Source organism: Nelumbo lutea, chromosome 4 (assembly GCF_056320005.1).
Source record: "Nelumbo lutea isolate HS-2025 chromosome 4, American lotus-T2T, whole genome shotgun sequence".
Classification (NCBI taxonomy): Eukaryota; Viridiplantae; Streptophyta; class Magnoliopsida; order Proteales; family Nelumbonaceae; genus Nelumbo; species Nelumbo lutea.
Window position 1 is genome coordinate 29,860,847 of NC_142687.1, and position 23,450 is coordinate 29,884,296.

General features: G+C 37.9%; 3 protein-coding genes across 5 annotated transcripts; 1 reads left to right on the forward strand and 2 right to left on the reverse strand.

The window, feature by feature from the left end:
• Positions 1-691: 691 nt before the first annotated feature.
• Positions 692-2,896, reverse strand: LOC148854911 (putative glutamine amidotransferase GAT1_2.1). Its single transcript, XM_088983361.1, has 4 exons — positions 2,486-2,896; positions 1,544-2,274; positions 1,240-1,446; positions 692-1,151 (listed from the first exon to the last, which is right to left on the reverse strand). Exons 1-4 carry the CDS (start codon positions 2,571-2,573, stop codon positions 900-902), a joined length of 1,278 nt encoding a protein of 425 aa, XP_088839487.1. The 5' UTR covers positions 2,574-2,896; the 3' UTR covers positions 692-899.
• Positions 2,897-5,322: 2,426 nt separating this feature from the next.
• LOC148854912 (aerobic coproporphyrinogen-III oxidase (DUF1218)) lies at positions 5,323-17,730 on the forward strand. Of its 3 annotated transcripts, XM_088983363.1 has the most exons (6): positions 5,323-5,490; positions 5,952-6,063; positions 7,159-7,222; positions 15,643-16,226; positions 16,323-16,531; positions 17,201-17,730. In XM_088983363.1, the coding sequence occupies exons 4-6, from the start codon at positions 16,134-16,136 to the stop codon at positions 17,490-17,492; spliced, it is 594 nt and encodes a 197-aa protein (XP_088839489.1). In that variant the 5' UTR covers positions 5,323-5,490; positions 5,952-6,063; positions 7,159-7,222; positions 15,643-16,133; the 3' UTR covers positions 17,493-17,730. The 3 variants fall into 3 exon arrangements, with proteins under 3 accessions (XP_088839489.1, XP_088839488.1, XP_088839490.1); XM_088983362.1 differs by lacking the exons at positions 5,323-5,490; positions 5,952-6,063 and adding an exon at positions 6,663-7,064; XM_088983364.1 differs by lacking the exons at positions 5,323-5,490; positions 5,952-6,063 and adding an exon at positions 6,679-7,024.
• Positions 17,731-21,125: 3,395 nt separating this feature from the next.
• Positions 21,126-21,811, reverse strand: LOC148854913 (non-specific lipid-transfer protein 2-like). The gene has a single exon (XM_088983365.1). The coding sequence runs from the start codon at positions 21,689-21,691 to the stop codon at positions 21,410-21,412; it is 282 nt and encodes a 93-aa protein (XP_088839491.1). The 5' UTR covers positions 21,692-21,811; the 3' UTR covers positions 21,126-21,409.
• Between the last annotated feature and the right edge of the window lie 1,639 nt (positions 21,812-23,450).

The window sequence follows — 23,450 nt, forward strand, 5'->3', positions numbered from 1 at the left end:
TTGTCCTTTTTATAGTATTTTTGTTTTTTTTGGATCAACACTAAAATAAGACAAAATTCTTTCCTTTTATTGTTTTCTACTTTATTTAATTTGAAGTTAAAAGTGGGCAAGATTTATGGTGCAAGGATTGCACCGTGAAGAATAAAAAAAACTAAACCAGTGATAAAACGAGGAATAATCACAACTGACATTTTTAACATCGTTAGTCTTGATGGTAAATACACCTATAAAACGTGAACCAATGAAAATCAAATAGACCATATAACATTTTTAAGTGATTGGTTAAAATCTTAATTTAAGGTGCAGCAACTATTGGTAAATGCACCATAGTTAGTCTCAAAATGTTGGCTTCAAAACAATTTTTTTATTTTCTAGTTAAAAGGATAAAAGGGAGATTAACCAAATTTAGGAGCTCTTTTACACATCTCTGGAAAACCTGTACCAGGTCCAAAATTGTCCAATATAAATATAAATAGTTTGCAATGGAAAAAAAACATGGGCTTGAGGACGTAGAACCCATAACCAGTTTGGGGTCCCATAATTTGCAATAAGATGTTCTCTTTGAAGTAAATAATTTGTATAGTGGCCAAAAATTCTGGTTGAACTCTTTGAAAGTTATGAAAATAATGCAGGTCCTCTCTTAGTTGGAAGCCATGAAATGATAGGTTAATTTTCTTTTGAACGCTTGCCATAAAGGTTAAAAATGCAGGAAATTCATATTTTGTTTTGATAATACAACCTTAATGAGGAATCAATCAAGACAGAAGACGTAAAAAAGAAGAGACAAAAAAATATATATATATATACACAAATTAGAAGGGGAGGCAACGCCAGTTCCATGTGAGAGGCCTGAGATCCAAGTGCATCCTTCTTAAGGAATCCTGCCGCAGACGAGAAACTCAGTGGCCAACTTCATTGACAAGGTCATGAAGCTTCCTCTCTAACACCTCCGAGCAAATCTGACCCATCATGCGGTAGAAGGACATCAGATCAGACAACTGGTCCACTGACATCTTCGCCATTACATTCCTTGCTACCCTCTCCCTCTCTTCATTCATCTTCAACCTCTCCATATACGAAGAGGCATTCCTAACTGTTGCTCCCATTTGTTTCAGTCTCTTCTCCTGTTGTAAACTCAAAGCTTTGTTCGACTGCATTAACAGAACAGAGATTTTAACAAAGTTGTCAAAAGTAATTGAATGACAAAACCAAACACCACATTGTCTATACCAATCATACCTCCAGGAACTCGGCTCCAGCTTCAAGATCAGATTCTCCTGATGGGGATGTCTCCCGTCTAGCATCATACATGTCTCTCGCAATGGAAAAGCTTCGGACAATAATCTTTCTCTTCTTCTCCATTTCTAGATCGAGCTTTAGAGCATTAGGCACACTGGCTGCGTTATTCAGCTTCTTCTGATATGCGATGACCGCCTTCACAAATTCCTGAACGTTGGCAAACCCAAGCACACCATATCAAAATTTTAAAATCCAATGTCACAGAGATCCTTAAAAGATCATTCCATTTTGAGATTCTGATTACCTGATAGGCAGATGGGCAACCTGGATAATCGAAATCATCCGAGTCTGATCTTCTCATTCGTTCTGGATGAAATTGGAGGCCCATTATGAACTTACCCTCTTCAGGATTATACGCATCAGGATCATAGAATCCTTCAACCAGACCATCAGGAGCGAAAGCCATTGGAACAAATCGTTGTGCCAATCTCTTGACACCTTGATGATGATAGCTATTGACATAAATCTCCATCTTCCCCTCGTCCAGGGAATCCTTGAACCAGTCATGCAAGGGGGTGTTCTCCACCACCTTCGCGGCATGCCGATGCCCGTCGTAGTTATCGTAATCGATGTGAGCCACACTCTGACCCTCTTGGCATTTCTTTGAGAGCTCTTTCCCTATGTCTTGATAAAGGGTACCCCCACATGCGACGTTAAGGACTTGTGATCCCCTACAGATCCCCATGTAGGGTATATTCCTCTCAAGACAAAGTTTTGCGAGCCGTAGTTCGATAGAATCCTTCTCTCGATCAATGGCGGTATCACTTGCATGCAATTGCTTTATTTCTTCAAGCTCCTCTGGTGAAAGCCCCGACGTTTCAGGTTCGTAGAGAGATGGGTCAATGTCTTCGCCTTCGCAAAGGAGAACACCATGAATTGGTTCGAAGCTGTCCAATAACATATGGACTCCGGTGACTCTTGGAACAATGACCGGCACCGCCCCATAGCCTACTATGAGATCGAGATGGTATTCACCTGTGCAAAAAAGGCAGACATCCTTTTCATTTATTAGAGAATGAAACCCATTTTGTCCTGCTTTTTTATTTCTTTCAACTTATTACACAGATTAAAAACTTGGGTTGTCATGTTTTTCTGAGAAAGTTGGGCTTTCGATTCACAAAAGCAAACAAAAAATAAGAATAAAAAAAAAAAAACGAGTGAGAATTCATGTACAGACAGAACGTACCCACGAAATCGACGAACTTATTCTTACGAACGCTTCGTCTGGAGACAATGAGAACCCTAGGGAGGATCTTGGATAGATCGGTAACCATGGCTGTGATGAGATACTGCAAGTTTTCTTTGCTACAGATAATGCTTTTCAGATTTTCTTTGCTACACAGATTTATAACACGATCGAAGATCTTATAAGCATATTCTCTGGTCTCTGCGTCTGGCAGCCTGTCCAACTAAAAAAAATAAGAAAGAGAAATCTAGCTAGCAAGATAAGGTTTAGGTTTGTTAAGTTAGAAGATGATTTTGTTTACTATTTTTCTGAACGGGGCTGACTGATTCTTTGGAACCAGAAGGTAGAGAGAGTCCAGATGCACTAAGTTTATGCGCCGCGGATTAACGAATTTCCACGGGATAGGGTTTTTCTATTCTAAGATGGAGGTTGACAGGCATGCGCTTATGTGATGTTGGTGTTATCACATGTGCATTTTTTTTTTTAATATATAACTAATAAACGAGTCAAACTTGGCTAGAAACCAGCAGGAAGGAAGGACGACCGACGACGTTACGATGGAGGAGGGATAAATGAGAGAGTTGGGAAAGAGCTTTCTGGAACTGGAAGTCTCATTAGTTGAGGTTGAAACAATCTTGATACAGGATCTGACTCAGAGAAACGTGCGGAAACTGTACGGGTGGCTGACTATCGACCACAAAGATCATTAATTAATGGAAAATTGTCCAAAAAATCACAACGATTTTTTCAAAACGTTCAAAATTCACCATGTCAGTGAGATAACGGTAATTTAATTTATCATTTTACCCTTTATTGGCTGCTGCTTCCCCTTCGTTCGAGAACTTGAAGAAGAATAAGATGCGTCTGAGAAGAACAGTCTGAGAAGAAGAACAATCCGCAATTTCTCATCGATCGCTGCTTCTCTCGTACCTTCGTCTGAGAAGAAGAACGGTCGAATGCTCATGAAGACTGTTCCCATCGTTTGAGAAGAAGAGCAGTCGGAGTACAGTCCGCAACTTCTCACCGGCCGCTGCTTTTCTCATTGTCTGAGAAGAACAGTCGATTATTGCCTCTCTCATTGTCTGAGAAGAAGAACGTTCGGAATATTTCTGTTCATATTTATGCACAGACACATACACCATTAAGGTTCCTTTACAGGATTTTTCCTTCATCTGACAAACCTTTTGACTGCCTAACCTTCTGAACTTGCTCAACTGGAGCTATTGCATCTAAACTAAACATCTCCAGGATTTCCATGACCTTTCTTGTGCGACAAATCCAAAGATTTCATGCTTCTTTGAAACCTCACTCTCGACAGATCAAAGTCCAGTTGGTTATTAGATAGATTGACCGACGTTGCTGATGCATTCTCCCTGAACAAAATCGACGCGTCCCTGACGAGATTGTTACATGACAGATCGATTCTCGACACGTTCAATTGTCCCAGAGATCTGGGTATCTCACCGGAGAGCTGGTTGGATCAGATTCAGATATACCTTGATTCGAATCCGATATGATTCGTTTGCATCCTTAAAGGCGAGCTTCTACCCAACAACGGATTAGCAGTGACAAGCTTGGTAATGACCAATGAAACCAAACAACAAGAGGGAAATATTGCACAAAAAAAAAAGCAAAACGATTGTAGAAAACAGAGGAGATGAATCACTTACATCTGACAGCCCAATGATGCAATGATATTCAGAGTAGCAACAATGCCTGACATGAGATAGAGAGGTAGCAGACACGAGCTTCACAATGGTGAGCCCTAACTGTAATGGTAATATGTTGAGAGTAGTGCAAAGCATGGAAAGACACACTATAAAGTAGTGGGAAGCATGGAAATAGATTGGAGATAAATATCCACGATAGCAATGGACTATCCACGATAAATAACTGTGGACGATATTTTTCCTTGTGGTGTAGACCGATCCATGATATAATGTGGTTTGGTCTACACCACAGTGCAACCGAACCACTGGTTTTGGGGTGGCGTGTTTGAAAATGCAATATCTTGTGGTGCATCCACACCAATTAAGTGTGTATTCCCCATAACCATTCAAGTCCCTCTTTTTGAATTTATGGATGACGTGGGGCATTACCATAGGTTAAACAGTCTCTAACGGACTTATCATGGGCCAAGATGGGCTTAGCTTTTGCTAAATTTTGAATGGGCCTAACATGAAGCATGAGTCCAAAACAATGTAAAATGTTCTTAGAGATAGGGGTGCAAATGGATTGGATCATGACTTGATCCGATCCTATTTGGTCGAATTCGGATCACCCCTATTCGGATCGGATATATTATATAATTATAAGTATAAATATATATAATACATATATATGTCATTTATTTATTTATAAATATACTTTTTATATTATATTTTTGTAAAATTGTTATATTATTTATTTTTTATAAAATATGTATATACACAATGAAAATAATTTAAGAAGTATTTGTATCTTTTGTTTTTTCTTTATTTAAATTAGTATATTTTAATTTTCTTTTAATAATTTATTAATTTTTAAAGAAAACAAGTTGGATTAAAGATTTGATTTATCGATAGGATCCAAATTCAAATCGAGTCCTATCAGATTTGACTGAATCTGACATGAACAATGTTCGGATTTGAATCATGATTCAAATATACCCTAATTCAAATCCGATTTGACCCATTTGCATCCCTACATAGAGAAACACATAATTAGAGCCAACAAAACAATAATAGTCCGTTTGGTTGCTGAGAAGTAGATGGAATGGGATGAGAAGAATCTTTAAGGAATATTCTTATTTTCATGTGTTTGTTTTGAAGAAAAAATTAGGAAGGGACGAGAAAGGTATGAGACGTGGGTTCCCTAAACTCTTTATGCGTCCCCGTTAAGAAAGGAAACAATGAGCAATCAGTGAGAAAATTTTGTCGAAAGTGCCAACCTCGAGCGTTGTCTTCCTCTTACACATCGTCCAATAGTCTTCTCACTGGTGCCATCTCCGATGACTTCTTTCGAAGGTAAGCTCCGATTTTCAACCCTCTCATGATTTTTGTCCACTTTTATACCATTTTTATCTCCTTTGTTGAATGAGTTCCCATTCAAATCTCACTGTCCTCTACCTCTATCCTTGTTTGCCCAAATCAATCTCCATTGCCAAAAAACATTTGAACTGCAGTTCAAGGTGTTCATTTGAACGTCGAAGCTCCAGATATGGCTTTAAGTGTTTGCCTCATCCAGATATGGTGTTTTCCTTATACCAAAACATTACAGTTTCTACCGACTTGTTTTGATATGGTGTTTGTCATTTTCAATTTCTACCATTAAAGGATAGATGGGCTTTGTCTCATGGTATAAATTTTAGGCCAGTTATAGATTTGTTCTGTTAAAGGTCTGTTGTTTTATTTTTTATTTTCATTTTTAGCATTTTATTATGTCAATAATACTCGATCTCAAATTTGCATTTTTTAATGTGTTTCAGGTCATCTCAGGCAACCCACACAGTGGATTTAATCCACTGCAACCCATGGTTGTTATTCATCACTTGACATGGTGGTATTTATTTGTCAATGTATGATGCTGCTTGGTTACAGGTTTGACGAAATATGTATTTACATCTTTATAGGTACTAATATGACAAAAAGCTACATTGTGTTCAACGGCCATCAACTAGGAATCTATTTCATGTGGGCAGAATGTAATGCCCAAGTGCATAGATTTAGTAGAGCTATTTTTTGCTCATATATATAGCACCTACAAAGAGGCGGTATTTCAGTTGCAATAGTACCAACACAATATGTATCCAATACCCCAACACCCAATAGTTGGGAACACCTCTAGGATCCATGTAGAGAATATCAACAAAGAGGTGAAAGCGTCAAAAGAACCCCATTCACAATCACTAGTAATTCTTGTGTTAGTAGTCAGTTTGATGGTTATGTTGATCTTATACTTGTTTAAATAATGGTTGTAAATATTTGGTTGTTATGAAGCTAGTGACCCAACTTATGACATTTGTGTTTTATGGAATTGTTATGTCAATTATTATAAGTAGGCTATATCTTTAATACATACGAGTTTTTAATTATGCCATATTAACATGACACGTGGTAATGTTTAAATACTATTATGCCATGTCATCCAAAAAACAAGTCTTGTGTTGTCGAATTGGGGATTATATGCATCATTCGATAATGTAGAATAAATCCAACCATCTTGCAAAATTTTCTCAGCAACTAAACACTATGAAGCAAATTTAGTAGGATAATTGATCTTAGTAACCAAACACAATTGACGGAATTGAGAAAATAAGGCCATGTTTGATTCACTTCCAGTGACCTCATTCTTTTAATTCTTGCCGATTCTAGAAAAGAATAAGCAAGAATGAATGAGATATAGGTGTTTGGATATTCATTTCTTGTCGCATAATTCATTCTTCCCATCCTACTAATTCTGTTTTTTTGTTCGAGCTCGAGTCCTCTCGACTTGAACTCACTGAACCCTCGTCCCTCTCTCTCTCTCTCTCTCTCTCTCTCTCTCTCTCTTCTGTACAAGGTAAATCCTCGTCACTCTCTCTCTCTCTCTTCTGTACAAGGTAAACCCTCGTCCCTCTCTCTCTGCTGAGATATCTCGATCTGTTGAAGTCTGTACAAGGTAAAACTAATCGACTCTTTATCTCTCTGTACAAGGTAATGGTGGGCTCGATCTGTTGAAGTCCTAAAGCTAAGTTCGATCCAAAGATCTCGAACCAAGGTAATCTCTCTCTCTCTCTCTCTCTCTCTTCTTCTTCTTCTTCTTCTTCTTCATCTCCTTTTCAAGCTGCGCACAGAAGATGTATATATCCTCCTCCTACTCTGTTTTTCACCTTTTCGGTTGACCACCAATATCATCCCTGTAAGCATCAAAACAAAGCAGCATCGATTAAGGTATTTGAAGTTTTGAACAATTTTTGTCTCTTCATTATTTTCCTTATTGGTATTTTTGGTATTTGTGTGTTCGAATTATTATGGAATTTATACATTTTTTATGTATAAATTGTTGCTGTTATTTTTCTTATTGCTTTGCTGTTTTTTTAAGTATAAATTATCGAATTATTTTCCTTATTGCTTTGTTGTTATAATTATGCAAATAAGCTTGAAACCACGTGAAATTTAAATCAGGTGCTTGGACCTAGACATGTTTCAGATTCTGGTTCTTGTGTCTGAGTCCATGCAAAACTGTAACCGGGTGCTTTAACCTTTGGACTATGTAATGAAGGAAAAAGGAATGTAACAGGAAATTGCAAGTCTTTGCTTGGTTATACCTGCCTCAGTGCATGGTTGTTGTCATCTTGGGTACTGCCGAGGTTAGGCAGTGAAGACAAATGTTTTTGGAAGGCTGATCTAGGAACAATTTTGGCTGAAAGAAACACGAGATTATTCTTAAATAATATATAGTTGATGTCCTGGTCAGGTTTGCTGTGGGGAAGGTTGTTTCTTTGGTGTCTGTTTGTAGGGTGTTTGAACACCACAGTCCTATGGTCGGGAATGCTCTCTTGTAATGTGGACTTTGCTCTTTTTTCATAAAATTTACCTTACATTTTCTCAGAAAAAAAGGAATGCCACATACAACTTATGTAATAACTATCCTTTATTTTGTGGGGTAGCTGCATAAGAATATCCTTAACATCTGCAGAACCCACTAACCATATATGCATGCTAACCTGGCTAGATAGTAAAAGCTCAGTTGGGTTAAAAGAACCCACTTACTGGTGCAGGAACTTGAATACAAATAGTTACTGTTTCTCCAAATATTAATAGAACTCTTAATGTATCCATCAACAAGTTGTTGTTCCTAGTGATGGTTGTGTGTTGGTTAGAAAGGAAATTTTTAGTTGAGGAGTGTTAGTAGTAGTACTGAATTCTCCATTGATGTAGATTGTATCATTATAGAGTTTTCTGAGAGGGAGAAAGAGAGTCAGCCTAAGGAATGATAGATGGTTGGTTGTATACAGTACAAAGTCATTTGGTCTAACATTGATTGGAAAGCAGGCAAAAAGTTGGCTTGGTTCTTAGGTGTCAAATGCCTCACTGAATCAGTGGTTATTGTGACCCAGAGAAATAAATAAATAAACATGTCATGCAACTCTGTGAACCTACCTAGAGATTGAGTACCTGTTGGTCCATACTTCTATCTATGAGATGTTTATTGTAACCCATACAAGATGTGGTTTCTTTTGGCAGCAAGATGGTTCTGGGCTGGACCTACAGTGACTGCAACAGTTCTCCACCAGCAAACCTCTACTCAGGAGATGATCCATTGTCAGCACTTTATCCCTCGCCACAGTCCACAGGATGAAAGCCACCTTGGCAAGGACTTGGGCCTTCCTAAACCAGCCCTAATGAACATCCTCCCTTGGGTGTGGTAACATAACCTTGTAGCTTGAGAGAAGGAACCTGACCTCTCACCTGCCCAGACTCTTCTATCAGATTAACTACAAGATATCAATCATAAAGATGTTTTATTGATATTGATAAAAAAAATAAATATGTTTTATTGATTTGTTTGTTCTCACTTCAAAATATTAGAAATACTATAATACATGCCTTTATAGTAATATATCCACATTTGTTGCTTCAAGCATTTGTGATGGCATGTTTAGGACCTTAGGTGATTGTATAGAGAACAGAAACAACACATAAAATTCAGGAATAGTGGAGGAATTTGTCTTAGCCTTCCTCCGACCAGCAGTATGTTGATCAGGAGTTGCCACAAATGAAGCATTGCATGGGCTAAGATTAAGAGAAACCATGGAGGTGGTTGTAGGGTTAAGTTTCATCCGTATAGAAATTTACTATTCTTTGTAAAAAAATCGAAATTAATATTAAATTAACTATTTAATGCAATTCACCTAGTTACTAACTATTTGTGGCAAATTTTCAATTTACTATTTTTAGTAATTTCTGCTTTCTTTAGACAATGGTTCTTACTTTAAAGATTTTTTCAAGATTAGAAGTACTTAGGTTAAAGATTTCTGCTTGACACTAACTATTTGTCTAGAAATGCTCATCCCTAGTGAGAAGACTATGAGTGAGATCGTTGAGGGGGAATTTGAACAAGCTGATTGTCGAAGATTCAATGGGTATATTTTTATTGGATGAGATTAAGTAGCTTAAATGGCTAAATAGCAGTATGATCTTGAATATTCAATGGGTGAGAAGATTGGCTAATTGGATGGCTGATAACTTAGCTTAGAAAGGAGTGAACAGGGATCATTTTTATTGGGCTCAGTTGTAATCTGTTCTCTTATGAGTAATGTGAGAAGTGCATCTCACACCTCTCCTTGGGGTGCTTGTACTTATGTATATATTGACTTTTCCTAATAAGATTTGAAGTTACTTATTGAAAAGAAAAGACATTCAAATTTGAACAACCTGCTTAAGGCCTACTAAATCACTCTGAGGCATCCTAAGTTGTGGGTTTAGCTTAGGTGGGGCTTGAGTTGGCAAATGGGCTTTGACCTCAATCTATGGCCAGGCCCAAGGTTGATGTCTAGGGATGACTGGATGGGCTTGGCCGCTTGGGTCTGTCCTTAACTCTACCAATCCATCCAATGTATACCCTTACTTTATTAGGAGTAGGGGAATTCATTCATTCAAAGAGATTTAAGATGAGAGAAAGAGTGATTTAATGGGAGAGGGGAGAGGTTACAAACATTGATAGTTGGAGAAAGCAAGAGTGTTAAGAAAGATAATATTATAGATAGTTAAGACTTGAGTTTCAATGGCTTTAGTCTAGGCAACCCATGGCTTTCAGGTGTTGGGGGAGTGATTAGGAACAGTGCAGGAGATATACCTGCTCTCTTTTCAGGACCAATTGGTAGGGGACTCTCACACGAGCAGAACTTTTGGCTATGCTAACGGGTTTAAGAAAGGTTAAAACTCTGAACTGCTCAAATGTCATCATTGAAGGTGATTCCAGGATTGGCTGAAGAATAGTTAGGAGGGATCATGGCACTACAGACATGCAATAAGTGAAATAAGATGTATCCTGGGGCAGTTGGAAATTAGCTTAAGTTGTTCCTAGAGTGGCAAACAGCATAGTTGATGGATTGGCAAAGCAAGGCAACAAGAGAAAATATGTTTCGGGGTGATGTAATTGTACAACCTACTGCCTACTCTTCATGTATTGCATTGATACTGTGGCTAGCTGAAGCTATCCATGTTTGTAATTCCTCTTTTTCATAATTTTAATAAAACTTATGCTGTTACTGATAAAAATAGTTAATTGATTTTTTATATTTTTAATTTATAAATAAATAAACCACATGTATGAGAAAGGAGAGGAAGAGGTGCTTGCAAACATTGAGGTAAAAGAATTCTTTGCCTTCCTCTTTCCTCTATATAATATAGGTATAGATTAGTTTGCACTCTCTTTGTCCTTGAACTATGTTCCAGGGTGCTGGTCAGGCATACTGGTTATTGGGGCAATTGTCACAACCAATGAAGTTCGTGCAGTGCCTGTTACATGTAATGTCAGGAAATAAATATAGATCACCAAACTTAAAAATCACCTTGACTCTGAAATATTTTCTCTGAAGTGGCCTATTAATAAAATAAATTTGACAGCTAGAAAAGGAAAGGTCAGATCTTTTCCGTTCATTTAACGGTTAAGGGTACACTTAGTCAATTGACAGTAAGGGTAAGGATACACTTAGTCAATTTTCAAAGAGTAAGGGTAGAGTTAGTCTTCGATCAAGGGTGTTGGTTGTTGTTTCGCCAATATTGTATACAAGAAAGCTGGCATCTATATGAACGAAAGAACTGGTGAACTATCTGTTGCTGAGCTTGAGAACCTCATGTTGATTGTTGCAAATCCATGCCAATTCAAGATGTCTAATGGTCAAAATTCGGACACCGGTATAGAGAAGATGCTAGACGTTGTAGTGTTTCCTTCAACTGAGGGAGATAAATGAGGTCCAAGAGTGAACCGATGAGAATCACCTTTGCTGCTAGGTTCATTGTTCTCTTTGTGAAAGACAAGCGCTCTTGTCATGTCGATGACGATCGACGATAGAGAGGGTTCCTCCTATAACCGGTCAAAGGAGCAGGCTCGATCCTTTAGACGGAAAGGCAATGTCCTGGCCTCAATCAAGGATTGGAGTCTTGGGTATTTACAATCACATAACTCTTCCTATAATTATTTCACTCATTTTTCAAGTGAGTATTTTTTGTCTCCAATTTAATGCTAGAATCAATACAATTGAACCCTAGGTGGATGCGAAAGTTGTTGCCGATGGGGATACGATAATAGTTTATGCGGATACAACGGATCCCAGGGAATCCTCTATTGATCTAACCAAACCTTATCAATGCTTGCCGGTGGTGATGACAGGGAAGACTAAGAGAAGATCACCGTTGAGGATTCGTTGGTCTCGTGGAAGAAAATGGAAGAAAAGAAAGATAGAAAGGAAAAAGGGAAAAATAGGGAAGGAGAGAGAGAGAGAGAGAGAGAGAGAGAGAGGAGGATGGAAGGTTAGTCGCAGTTGTTGTTTGAGTAGAGAAAACAATGATCTTTGCAAAAAGGGATATTTTGGGTATACTATAAAATTAAATCAGACACATGAATTCACATGTAAACGGTCTAGAATGGAGACTTAACGGGAAGGGAATTGTGTGACAATTGTCAGAAATGGTAGGGTACTTTAAGATAATATTAAAACAGTAAGGGTATAGTTAGTTAATTTTTTAAACCTTAAGGATAATTTAAGAAATTTGTCAAAAAAAAAAAGCACCCCAGGAGATCTACTACACCCGTCCCCAAGGGAAGGGTCTCCACTATATCCGTGCATATAACACAAGGCATGGTTGAACTAGTTGGTGATGAGATTGTACATTGGTCTCAAGTTGGGCTGACATGTGGACAAATGAAGAATCAGTAATTGGCCAAGCCGAGGACCATTACATATATAGTTCTCAGGAACCTAGAATTCCATGAATGAGAAGCATGATCAATCAGATCTACAACCTTACTATAACAACTGCCCCAAGGATGAAAATCAAATTATATTAATCTTGGTAACCTTATCGGTTCTAGTGAATTTTAATTTGTTGTTTACCAAAAGAACACCACACACCTTGGCCCCTAGTAATTGCATATGTTGAAGTTTCCAATTAATTACTGAATGGGGAAAATCACGGATATGTTTTGACATCTTGGGCTAAAGGTGGAAATGTTGTTGAATAGCTCAAACCTACAAGAAAAGGGGATATTGGGCCAATCATGATATGCCACATCAGCTTCACATGGACATTTTTATGGTAAAATGCTAATTAATGTGTGGAACTTTATCATACTAGTAAATATGCACGCGTATTGCACGTGGCAATTTTAGATAACATTAATAAGTTCAATATTCTTATTAGAACCATTTAAAAAGGATAAGTAATTAAAGCATGGTGTGCTAGTGGATTTATATTTATATTTCATTTTCATTGTTAGTAAAAATACTTTTTATTTATCACATTTGCTTTTGTTTAATATGATAAATATATAATATTAGAGATGTGCACAGATTTTATAGACATTTTTTTTTTGTTTTTCTATGGCCTTGTTTGGCACATATTTCCATGTGGGGTATCAATTGTTTAGAAGCATGGCAACCCGTGTTTTTGTCTTTTCCTTTTTGGTTGGGAGTAGATTTAGCTGGTGAATGATTGTTTCCCAAAAAGATAAGAGAAGCCAATTTTGGGCTAAATTTGGGAAGTTCTAATTAAAGCTTTTCGGCTTTTTTCATCTTATCTTTGCATAGAAAGGCACACTTCCAACCAAATGGTATGTGGCTGTCAAAATCTTTTGTAAAAATTTCACTGTCTTTTGGCTATCAGAGCTTCCAGAAGATCTTTCACAAAAAGACTTGCCAAACTACACCTATTTTTTTTTTTTTTTATTTCTATCTGTTTTTTGAGTTTTTATGATTGTATGTATATAACTAGGCCTAACTTTGGCTACCTAAGGGCTAGGCTTGGGCCCAACCTAAAAAATAAAAATGCCCAAACTTTTGAGTCTAGGCTTAGGCCTGGGTTGAGGACTAAAAATTGAAGCTAGTCTATATAAAATTACAAGCTAGGTCAATTTGAGTTTGAGTTAAGCCCACCTAATTTGCCTCCTTATGAACCATTGACCTTCAATTAGATGTAAAAATAAATTTCTTTTTAAATTAGTTTACTTTTTAATCATATAGTTCATTAATAAAAATAACACTTATCTATCACACTTGTTTTTGTTTAATATGATGAATACAAAATATTAAAGATGCGCCTTGTTTTTTATTGGAGAATTTCTATGTTTTTAATAATTTTGTGTCTCTATCTATTTTAAAAATTTTATTATTTATTTTTTGATATCATGGGTTTACCCATCTGACCTAAAAGGTTGAACCATTGACCCACCACTTGAATAGGAAAATGGTTTTGTTTTTTGGTCAATTTTAAATCTTGTAATTTATTTCAATCAAATAAAAATACTTTTATTTAGCATGTTTATTGTTATTTAATATGATAAATAGATAATATTTGAGATGTACCTAAAACTTTCTACAAATATTTTATAATTTTTGTAATATTTATATTTATTTTTAAAATTTTATTATTTAACTATGAGAACATTGGTTGACCCATTGGACACAAATGGTTGAACTATTTGCTTGCCACTTAGACAAAAGTGTGGTTTATTTAATTAATTTTCATGTTAGTTTTGAACATGTGTTTTGCATTATTAAAAATATTGGACATAGATTTAATTTGTAGAGTTTATTGGTGAGAAACAAAAATACTACAAATGAAATTTTTAATGAGAGAGAATGAGAGGTAATACCTTAATGATAGAGAATTTAACGAAGTGGAAAGTAATACTACTTGAAATTATCTTTTTTGCCCATACAATCAAAGAGGGACTAAATTCATAAATATGGGTGTTTTAGTCAAGAAAATCCCACAAAGCTCATTTATTTGATGTGCTTTAAATATAAGATTTAATGGAAGAAAATAGAAGTTAATACCTTAAATATAAGACTTAATGACAATGATATAATGAATTTAATAAAAAGTAGTAGTTTCAAATATATTTTTTGCTTTGATAATATAGGGAGACCAAATTTAAAAAATAAAAGTATTTTAATAAATCCATTCACACTTTTAATAGTTGTATAGATATAGATATAAATGGGAATGAAGTATGACATAGAAACCTCTACTTCACATGTATTGCCAAAAACTATGATTTCTGGTACACTTTTTTTACATACCTTATGAATTCACATCAGTGGCCCACTGAGCGCACACCACAGCATATCCCAGATGTGTATTACGAACATCTCCCATGACAAGTACAAGCACTAGAGATGTTTCCTATACATTATACTTGGCAACCCGAAAGAACTGGGTTGGATTGGGTTGGGTCATGGGTCAACCCGCTGACTCGATTGTCAAGTCTAATTGGGATTATTTATGCATTGTTAGAAGTTTTCACTCTTTAATTTTTTCTATTTAGTCTTTACTTTTTATTGTTTACTCTTTAAATTGTTAAATAAGTTTTTATTTTATATTTGAAATTTTAAAATTAATTCTTTTAATTTTGACAAATTTCTTTATTTTTTAAAATTTAAATTATTTTTTGAGATGACCTGAATTGACCCATGGGTCAACCCTAACCCGGACATTTAGGATTAGGGTCTAGCATCTGACAACTCAACCCGAAATACCTTCACCCAACCCGAATCCGAACCACACAACCCGATTGCCAGGTCTACTGTGTTATATCTTTAGCCTTGGTGGTTCCGCCTCGGCCTGGCCTCCACAGCCCACAGGGGACTGCACTAGGCTAGTATTTTAATCCCAGGCCGTGGCTGGCCCAATTTGGATACTTCAGAAAATGGGCCCCCATCCCACTTAATCCAAATTCTTTCAGCGGATACAAATTCAATCACGGGCAGGAGGGACTGTACTAGAAGACAGAGAGGCCAGTAATTAGTAGGTCACAGGCCCATTTTCTCGAATTGGGATTTCCTGCCGACAAAATAAATTCTTACACCCTACCAAATTGATCTGATACCGCATATCTACTGGGGTCTATTATAAAAAGTGGGACATGTATGAAATGTGTCGTTGTATCAAATGATCTTATCTCGTTGGCAGGTGATTCAAGCTCCACTTTCTCTCACACTCTCATAGAGCATAGTAACATACCGACAAGGCGACAAATAGACGGGCGTGGTTGATGAGTAGCAGATGAACAACCTGCTAAAGCCGGTAACCACACCGGGGGAATTGGCAATTGGCAATCCGACAACACAACCGCAGTCCAGCTATATGTTCAGACCTCAGACTAGACTAGTCCACTCCATCATCTTGTCGATTCAGGGTCACTAGTGCTGGGCCCCACTTCTCTGATCTCTCTCTCATATCATCACCAATCACCATGGCCCCACCCCCCCGCCTTACTAACAAAAATCAAAATAAAACCCGCGCAGCGCAATGCTCCCAAAAGAAAAAGCAAAACTGCAGAAAAAGGCGAAAAGCAGGAAGCGAGTGAAAACGAAGGTCATCTCATCAACAAAAGCAGATCCCGCCGTTCATCTCACTAAGCCGATCCATCGATCGATCGAGAGAGAAGAGGAGAGCCAGCGATGGCGGTCTCCGTCTCAGTTTTGGCCGTCGTCACGTCCCTCCATCTCGTCGCCTTCGTCCTCGCTGTAGGCGCCGAACGTCGTCGGAGCACAGTAACAACCTACTCTCTTCTCTTATTTCCTGATTTTTTACAGAACGTACAGTGAGCTAATTGACCCCCCCTTTCCCCTTTTTCTCTCTGTCTGAAGGGTAAGGTGCAACCGGATGAGTACGACGAACGCACGTTCTGCGTATACGATTCGGATGTGTCGACGGTGTACGGATTGACGGCGTTTGGTCTTTTGTTGATTAGTCAATTTTTGGTTAACTGCATTACGAAATGCCTCTGCTTCGGGAGAGGGCTCATGAGCGGGAGGAGCTCCACCGCCTGTGCCATATTCTTCTTTGTATTTTCCTGGTGAGTCTCCCATCCCACCAAATCTTCCTTTTCTGCCACTTCACTGCTTGAGTTGAATCGATCCATTTCCCGGCAGACTCGTCGTTTTCATAGTGAGTTTTTTTTTTTTTTTTCGCGGCATATAGTCGTGCGTGTAGCTCGAGCCGCTGCACCCCAAATCGGCAAGAAGACACCGTTCTCGCTCCATTCTGAACTGAAAGTCTGAAACACCACTCCCAAAGGAGAGGTGCGGTGGGTGCGGCGTCTGCCTTCTGCCGGGGACTGGCTTTGTGGCTATGGCTTTTTGCGCTACTCGACTCGAGTCACGCCCACGAGTGGAGCGTGAACGCTTTGATTTGATTTGAGTAGTATCTTGGGTTTTGGGCCTGGGCTCCTTTCTTTTGTTGCAAGGGCGTAGGGTCCACTCCACTAATTGCCGAGATTGACAAACCTCTAATAAGTCTCTAACCATCGGATGGCCCCATCCAGCAATACAATATTAATGCCTGAATCAGGGTGATCAGAAGATTTTGATTTGCACGCGATGTCAGATTTATTTGATGCTTTCGGTGCTCTGTGGAGTACATTATTCGTGATGGTGACCATTTGAATGTAACTTGTGACAATTAATTAAAAGTTTAAAACTGACAATTTGATTTAATTAAACTTAAACCAAAAACATTTTTATAGGGCTAGCTTTTTGGGGGCAGAGGCGTGTTTAGTGGCGGGGTCGGCCAGAAATGCGTATCACACCAAGTACAGAGGATACTTCGGCGCACAAGACTTCTCGTGCGCCACTCTCCGGAAGGGCGTGTTTGGCGCTGCGGCCGCTCTTACGTTGTTGTCTTTACTGGGATCCATCATGTATTACTGGGCCCACGCCAGGGCTGACACCGGTGGATGGCAGAAGCACCAGAATGAAGGTGGTTTGCACCCCCACGAACAGCAAATGAGCAGCGAAGTTCCAAAAGATTTGATTTGAAACTATAAAGCCAAAGCAGAGAGTTCTGGGGGTTCTTTATTCCTTTCCATTTTGTTTGTGCCAGCAATGATCATCGTCTGATCAAGTAAGGCTCCAAGTTTTGTGTGCGAGATTATGATTCGATCAATCAAGCGGTCCTTATTGACGACCTATGTAAGGAAGATATACAAATATTATGTATCTTAAAGAAATTTTATTTATAATCGTCTTTTTCTTATAAAGTTACTATTTTATGGCATGGGTTGGCTTCCTTGATCCATATTATTGGTTGGTCGGGTTACTTTGGCATCACGAGACGAGCATTCATGCACTTGATAAAAACTCGGGGCAATTGTCACCGACTCCATGGTCCCCCTAATTTGCTGTTGACAAAAGGCTGTAAGCCGTTTGCCTTGGATATTATGGGGAGAAGGGAAGAGATAGAGATGTAGATTCTATTAGCAAATGAAAGTTAAGGTGGGCTAGTTGCCACTAACCCCATGGTCACCGTAATTTACCTCTCTATTCAGTCGACAAGTTTTCTTAATGCTTGCCCTTGGATATGGGAATGGGGAGAAACGGAACATATAGAGATTCTCATGAGCTGTTTTGACTTTTGGCTGCTTATACGTTGGTTTGTTCCATCAATCAAGAGGAATTCAGTTCTAATTGTTTGTTATACTGGAGACCCTAGTATAATATGACAAAGCAGTCTTCACTCTTGACTTAGTAATGCAACTTGGGTTGGGTTTGTTTCAGCATTCGTTACCCAGGCCTAAACAGAAATACACTAAATGGAGTTCTTATCTTGATGAAAGGCAACCGGCAAGATCTTATGATTTTTCACCATCTTAAATTCTTAATTAGCAGCAGCAAAATTACAGTTGCAGTCGTTATTTCAGCCAGGTGTTGATCTAATAAATCTCCATTGTGGGGCACGCACCTCAGGACTTTCGGGGAGGGGGGGGGGGGAGTATTGTGGAATATAAAGAAATTCTTCACAATTGGGTTAACATTTATTTATCATCAGGAATTAACAGAGTTTGCATATTTATTTGAAACTTAACAGGGAGGTTTTTGTAGAGAAGAAAGTGAAAACGTAGAGGTTTGGGTATTTGTCCAAAAACACACACGCAGAGATAAAAGCATTAAGTAATTTTTCTGATATGCAATGGTTGCAAAGGATATCTCTTGGTATTGATGTGTCTTGTTCATGAGGTGTTATAAAGGATACGCTCCCTATTACTAGTGGTTTGATTCGGTTTCCTGACAGAACCTGAAACTTAGCATGTAGGGGTCGGTTCTGGTTTTGGTCGTTACGGGGTTAGTTTCAGGGTCTACATGTGGAATCTGTTTATTTTTATTTTTTACTCCCTCCTTAAAGAAAGAAGTATGTTCTTTAAAATCATGTTTTTTAATAAATATAATATATATTATCTTTATCGATTAAATTGAGTAACTTAATATGTAGATTATCATTATATGGTTCAAAATTTATAATTTAAATTTAAATCGTACAAACATTACCTTTTACATTGAGTACCTTAAACTGATTGGGCATCACTCTTGAGAGGCAGATAAGATTTAGCGATAGGTTCCTAGCAAGCCTCATATATATATATATATATATATATATATATATATATATATATATATATATATATAGCACCAAACATGGCCCAAATGAAATTATCCCTATCATTGTCAATTGCTACCTGAATTTTATCAATGGACCAGATATTGGCTCAATCCAATCCAATATAAATTCATCAAGGATGGGCCATGTCCATTCAAACCCAATAAATACATTGGACCATTCAGTCTGGATTGGTTCATCCAATCCATCCAAATTGATTTTGATTTGGATGGGGTCTAACCCAAAACTAGTCCATTGACATCCCTCGCTACCTCAGCTGTAGTATTAATTTTGATGTAGTTACTGAGCGGGTTCATTTGTCTTAACGTCTAAACCATACCTCTGATTTAGTTTTAGATGGTTCATGGTGGGTAAAATGCCTTCGTTTTTTTTTAATATTACAATGACTCTTAAAGCAAAAGAGCCAGATATGCTATTTTCAGATACTGAATTTATATATAAAAAGAATTTTGCTGGAGGGTGCTTTGTAGTGTGGATGAGAAATTGGTGGGTGTGGATTGATCCACACCACACCCTGTGGTGAGTGTGGATAAATTGTGTGGACCGGACTAATCCACACCCACGGTGGCGTTGTAGGTGTGGTGTGGAGTCGTCCATACCACACTTTTTGATTCCATGTATCTCATACATTTTATGGGAGATCTATACATTCGATCATAAATGTCTAATTTTTGCAATTTATATGGTAAATGAATTGAAAAGGCATCAATATGTGGATATTAATTGTATTTTTAAATAATTAAAAAATATTATTTTAAATATTAAAAAAATAAAAAATTAATATTTTAAATATTATTTTATTGATAAAAATATTAAAAAAATTATATTTAAATAATGAAAAAAAAAGTTGAGGAGAACGGTCAAACTTGTGTTAGAATTAATATTAAAATTTATTATTTTATTGATAAAATATTAAAAATTAAAAATTTAAAAAGTATTAAAAGATTGAACAAAATGAGAGTAATTGAATCAATGTAATGGAGGTGCGATACTTTGAAGTCCACACTATCTACGAGAAAATACTATGGATGATAAATTGGGGTGTGGCCCATCCCTGTCCATGCTATTTTGAGGATGGAGATTGTCCACACATAACATAACACCATATCTTACTGTGGACAGGACTAAAATGGTCTCCTCCACGATATTTACACATTATTGAATGCCAAAATGGTCCCCTCCACAATTTTGTCAAATGCCACCTAAATGAAAAACAGGCTCAAATATTAGATCAGTTTCAAATTTGGATATCCCATTGAAGAATATTAGATCCATTTGACAAATGGTATATACATGCACTAGCTTACAATCTGTCGGTGATTGATAATGATAGGCTGAATACATCTAATTTGGAAACAAAATGGTGGAGCCTCTTTTTTGTGAGAGATTTAGGTGGAGCTTAAAGTTAAACACTTTATTTGGATTGGTGGTGATGTGTGAATGGGGTTGTAGTACCTAGAGATAATCTCTTAAGGCTATGTTTGTAAACGTTTGTAAGGGTTTTCCTATCTTTCCCTGCATTTTTCAGCAAACCAAACATAGCCTAAGAGAGGGTTTGTATCTTCTCCAATCTGTGAAAGGTGTAGAAGAGAAGATGAAGATGCTTTTCATGTTCTTTGTTGTGTGATAATGTGAGATGTATTTGGTTAGTTTCAAGTGTGGGCCTACACCCCTACAGTCAGAACAAGGAAGAGGGTGTCCCTCTGTTGGCAGGTGGTTGCAAATCCTTTTTGAATCTCTTGTTAAGTGGAATATGGAGCTCTTTGTGTTGTTGCTTGTTATCTCTGTTCTATCAATGAATATAGTTTTCAACATATATATGCACTAGCAAAACTGATCAGAGTATTAGCTTCCCTAATTAAAAGGTTGTTGGTGCAAATATACTGAAGTCATCCTTAATTCGGTTAGCAATCGTTACCCTCTAGCTTCACTTGTTTGTTTGTTCATGTCATTGTTGCTTTTCAATTTTTAGTGGGAAATATTCTTTTGGAGACAAATTTGAGGAGGTGCAAGCAGTATTTACTACCATGGAGTCACCAAATAGTGATCTTATTCAAACCATTTTACAGTTCTAGAGAAAGAGAGAGGACTAGCAAACTAAGTGGTTCTAACCTGCCACAGACCTTAAACCATGTGTTCATGGTTCTAGCCTGCCACAGACCCACAGTTATTCCATGCAGCTACTAAAACAGTACGAGTAAAAAGCAAACTAAGTGCAAATACTTTCATAGGGACCGTTTTATTTTCTGACCCAGCTTAGTATGGAAGCTCTAAATCGAACCTAGCAGTTGGGGATGGAAACACCACAAGAGCTGACTACCTTCTTGGCATTCGGGGAGTTAACATACTGACCGAGGCTTGGATCTCTCAGGTATTGGCAAAAGCATGGCCTTTGCTCCCTTAACTTATCACAGCACAACTTGGAGGGAGGGCTGTTGTTGACGAGTGCATTTGAGCATGGACTCAACTGCGAAAAGTTGCAGGTAACAGACACTGAGAGCTGTGCTTCACTCAGAAGCAGCACCACCAGCACCACACACACAGCAGTATATGAGACCTTCATCTTCAGCTCTTCACTCACAGAAAGAAAAATAGAAAGGCTAAAATAAAGGCAAATAACCAAGAGAAAGGCTAGCTTCGCAAACAAAAACTGAGGAGATGGTATGGTGCATTTGGCTCGGATTTATTGGCAATTTATAGACGTAAGCAAACCAAAGAACACAGTTAACGTCTCTTTCAAGTCTCGAGTTCAGTACCAAAAAAAACAGTCGGAATCTAGTACAGAAATATTTTCATATACATGTTTGAAGTTTTACTTGAGGATAAATATGGAAGAGAATAAATACATACAAAATAATATAAAATATAAGCTATTAACGGCTTGATTGTCAGCCAACAGTGAGCCCGGCTGCAGGATAAATTCATAAGCCTATCTAATCTATCTTCATCTTAAGACTATAAAGACATAATTTCAAATCATGATTTTCTCTTGAGATGAAAACCGGCTCGAGGTGGAAATCTAGGCTGAGTACTTCGGATAGAAAATGGATGAAACTGTCCACATCTTGATTCACCATTTCACCTAACAAAGAAAAAAATTTCATTTGGCAACCGAACTAATTTGAAAAAGAGAGAGATCGAGATTATCGGGACTCTCCAGATTAATTATTCTGAAATTGATGTTACCTCCTCATTCCGGATGAGTAGGCACAGCATTGAAAGCACGTTAAAAAATATGTTGGGTTTCTTTAGGCAGTTTCTCCTGGAAATGGAAATTCCGATTGGGATACGTACGGACACGCCACTCTCATCTAATAAATTCAAAATTTGTTTCGGTTCCTCCCCACGTCAGCGTAATTTTAGTGTTATATCGATTATACCCCTCTACGAAAAGTGTTGCACCGTCTTTTTTTCGTCTTCTTCGTTATTTCGAACCTACAACATCCTCTTTTTCATTTTTCAGAGCAGTTTTTTAGAGCCGTTAACCACCACATCACCGGAGCAATACGAAAAGCTACAACGTCTTTTCATCGTCTTCTTTCTCATTCCGAACCTACAATATATTCTTTTCCATCAGAGCTGTTTCACAGAGTTGTTAATCACTGGATCACTGGAGCTCTACAAAAAGCTACAACGTCTTTTCATCTTCTTCTTCCTCATTTCGAACCTACAACATTTCGAAACTACAATCTCTTCTCCTTTTTTCAAAGCCGTTTCTCGGAGCCGTTAATCATCTGATCATCGGAGCTAATTTCTAGCCGTCTCATCACCGAAGCTAATTGCACATGTTATGAGGATGATTGAAAACCGAAGCTAACGGTTGAGCATCTCTAACTATATAAATTTACAGATGAATAGCTTAAAGTAATACAAATTTTTTTTTTTTTTATATTGTCCGGCGAAACCTTATTTCCATAGAAGTATTGTCCCATTGTGTGATGTGACTTATGATCAAATTTTTGCTCTCAACATGTAATGGCACAAAGCAATGTGAAGTAACAATTACAACCGGTTTCCACGTGATTCTTCCATTCCCGAGAAGTGGTCCTAGAGGGGGGGCCAGGGGTAGACAGGTGGCGGAACCACTTCCACGGGGTGGGGAGAGGTCTCTTAGACGACCCCAGAGGAGGTGGAGACCAAACAAGGAAGGCCAATGGTGGGAAATAGTGCTTTTGTAGAACCACCATTTCCCACCATCGACTCTGACCGTCGGGCCGATGGGCGACCGGAAGGAGTCGGGGGGTGAGTAGTAGTAGGGGGAGTGGGTTTGGTGGCCATTGAACCCGCTAGAGCGGCCTTCGGGTTATTCTGCCATTTTCAAA

Coding starts and splice junctions, on each gene's coding strand:
- LOC148854912 (XM_088983363.1), top strand. CDS start 16,134: ATGGCGGTCTCCGTCTCAGTTTTGGCCGTCGTCACGTCCCTCCATCTC. Junction 16,227..16,322: donor CCGAACGTCGTCGGAGCACA/GTAACAACCTAC, acceptor CTCTGTCTGAAG/GGTAAGGTGCAACCGGATGA. Junction 16,532..17,200: donor TTCTTCTTTGTATTTTCCTG/GTGAGTCTCCCA, acceptor ACATTTTTATAG/GGCTAGCTTTTTGGGGGCAG.
- LOC148854913 (XM_088983365.1), bottom strand. CDS start 21,691: ATGAAGGTCTCATATACTGCTGTGTGTGTGGTGCTGGTGGTGCTGCTT.
- LOC148854911 (XM_088983361.1), bottom strand. CDS start 2,573: ATGGTTACCGATCTATCCAAGATCCTCCCTAGGGTTCTCATTGTCTCC. Junction 2,275..2,485: donor TAAGTTCGTCGATTTCGTGG/GTACGTTCTGTC, acceptor TTTTTTGCACAG/GTGAATACCATCTCGATCTC. Junction 1,447..1,543: donor GTTGCCCATCTGCCTATCAG/GTAATCAGAATC, acceptor GCCAACGTTCAG/GAATTTGTGAAGGCGGTCAT.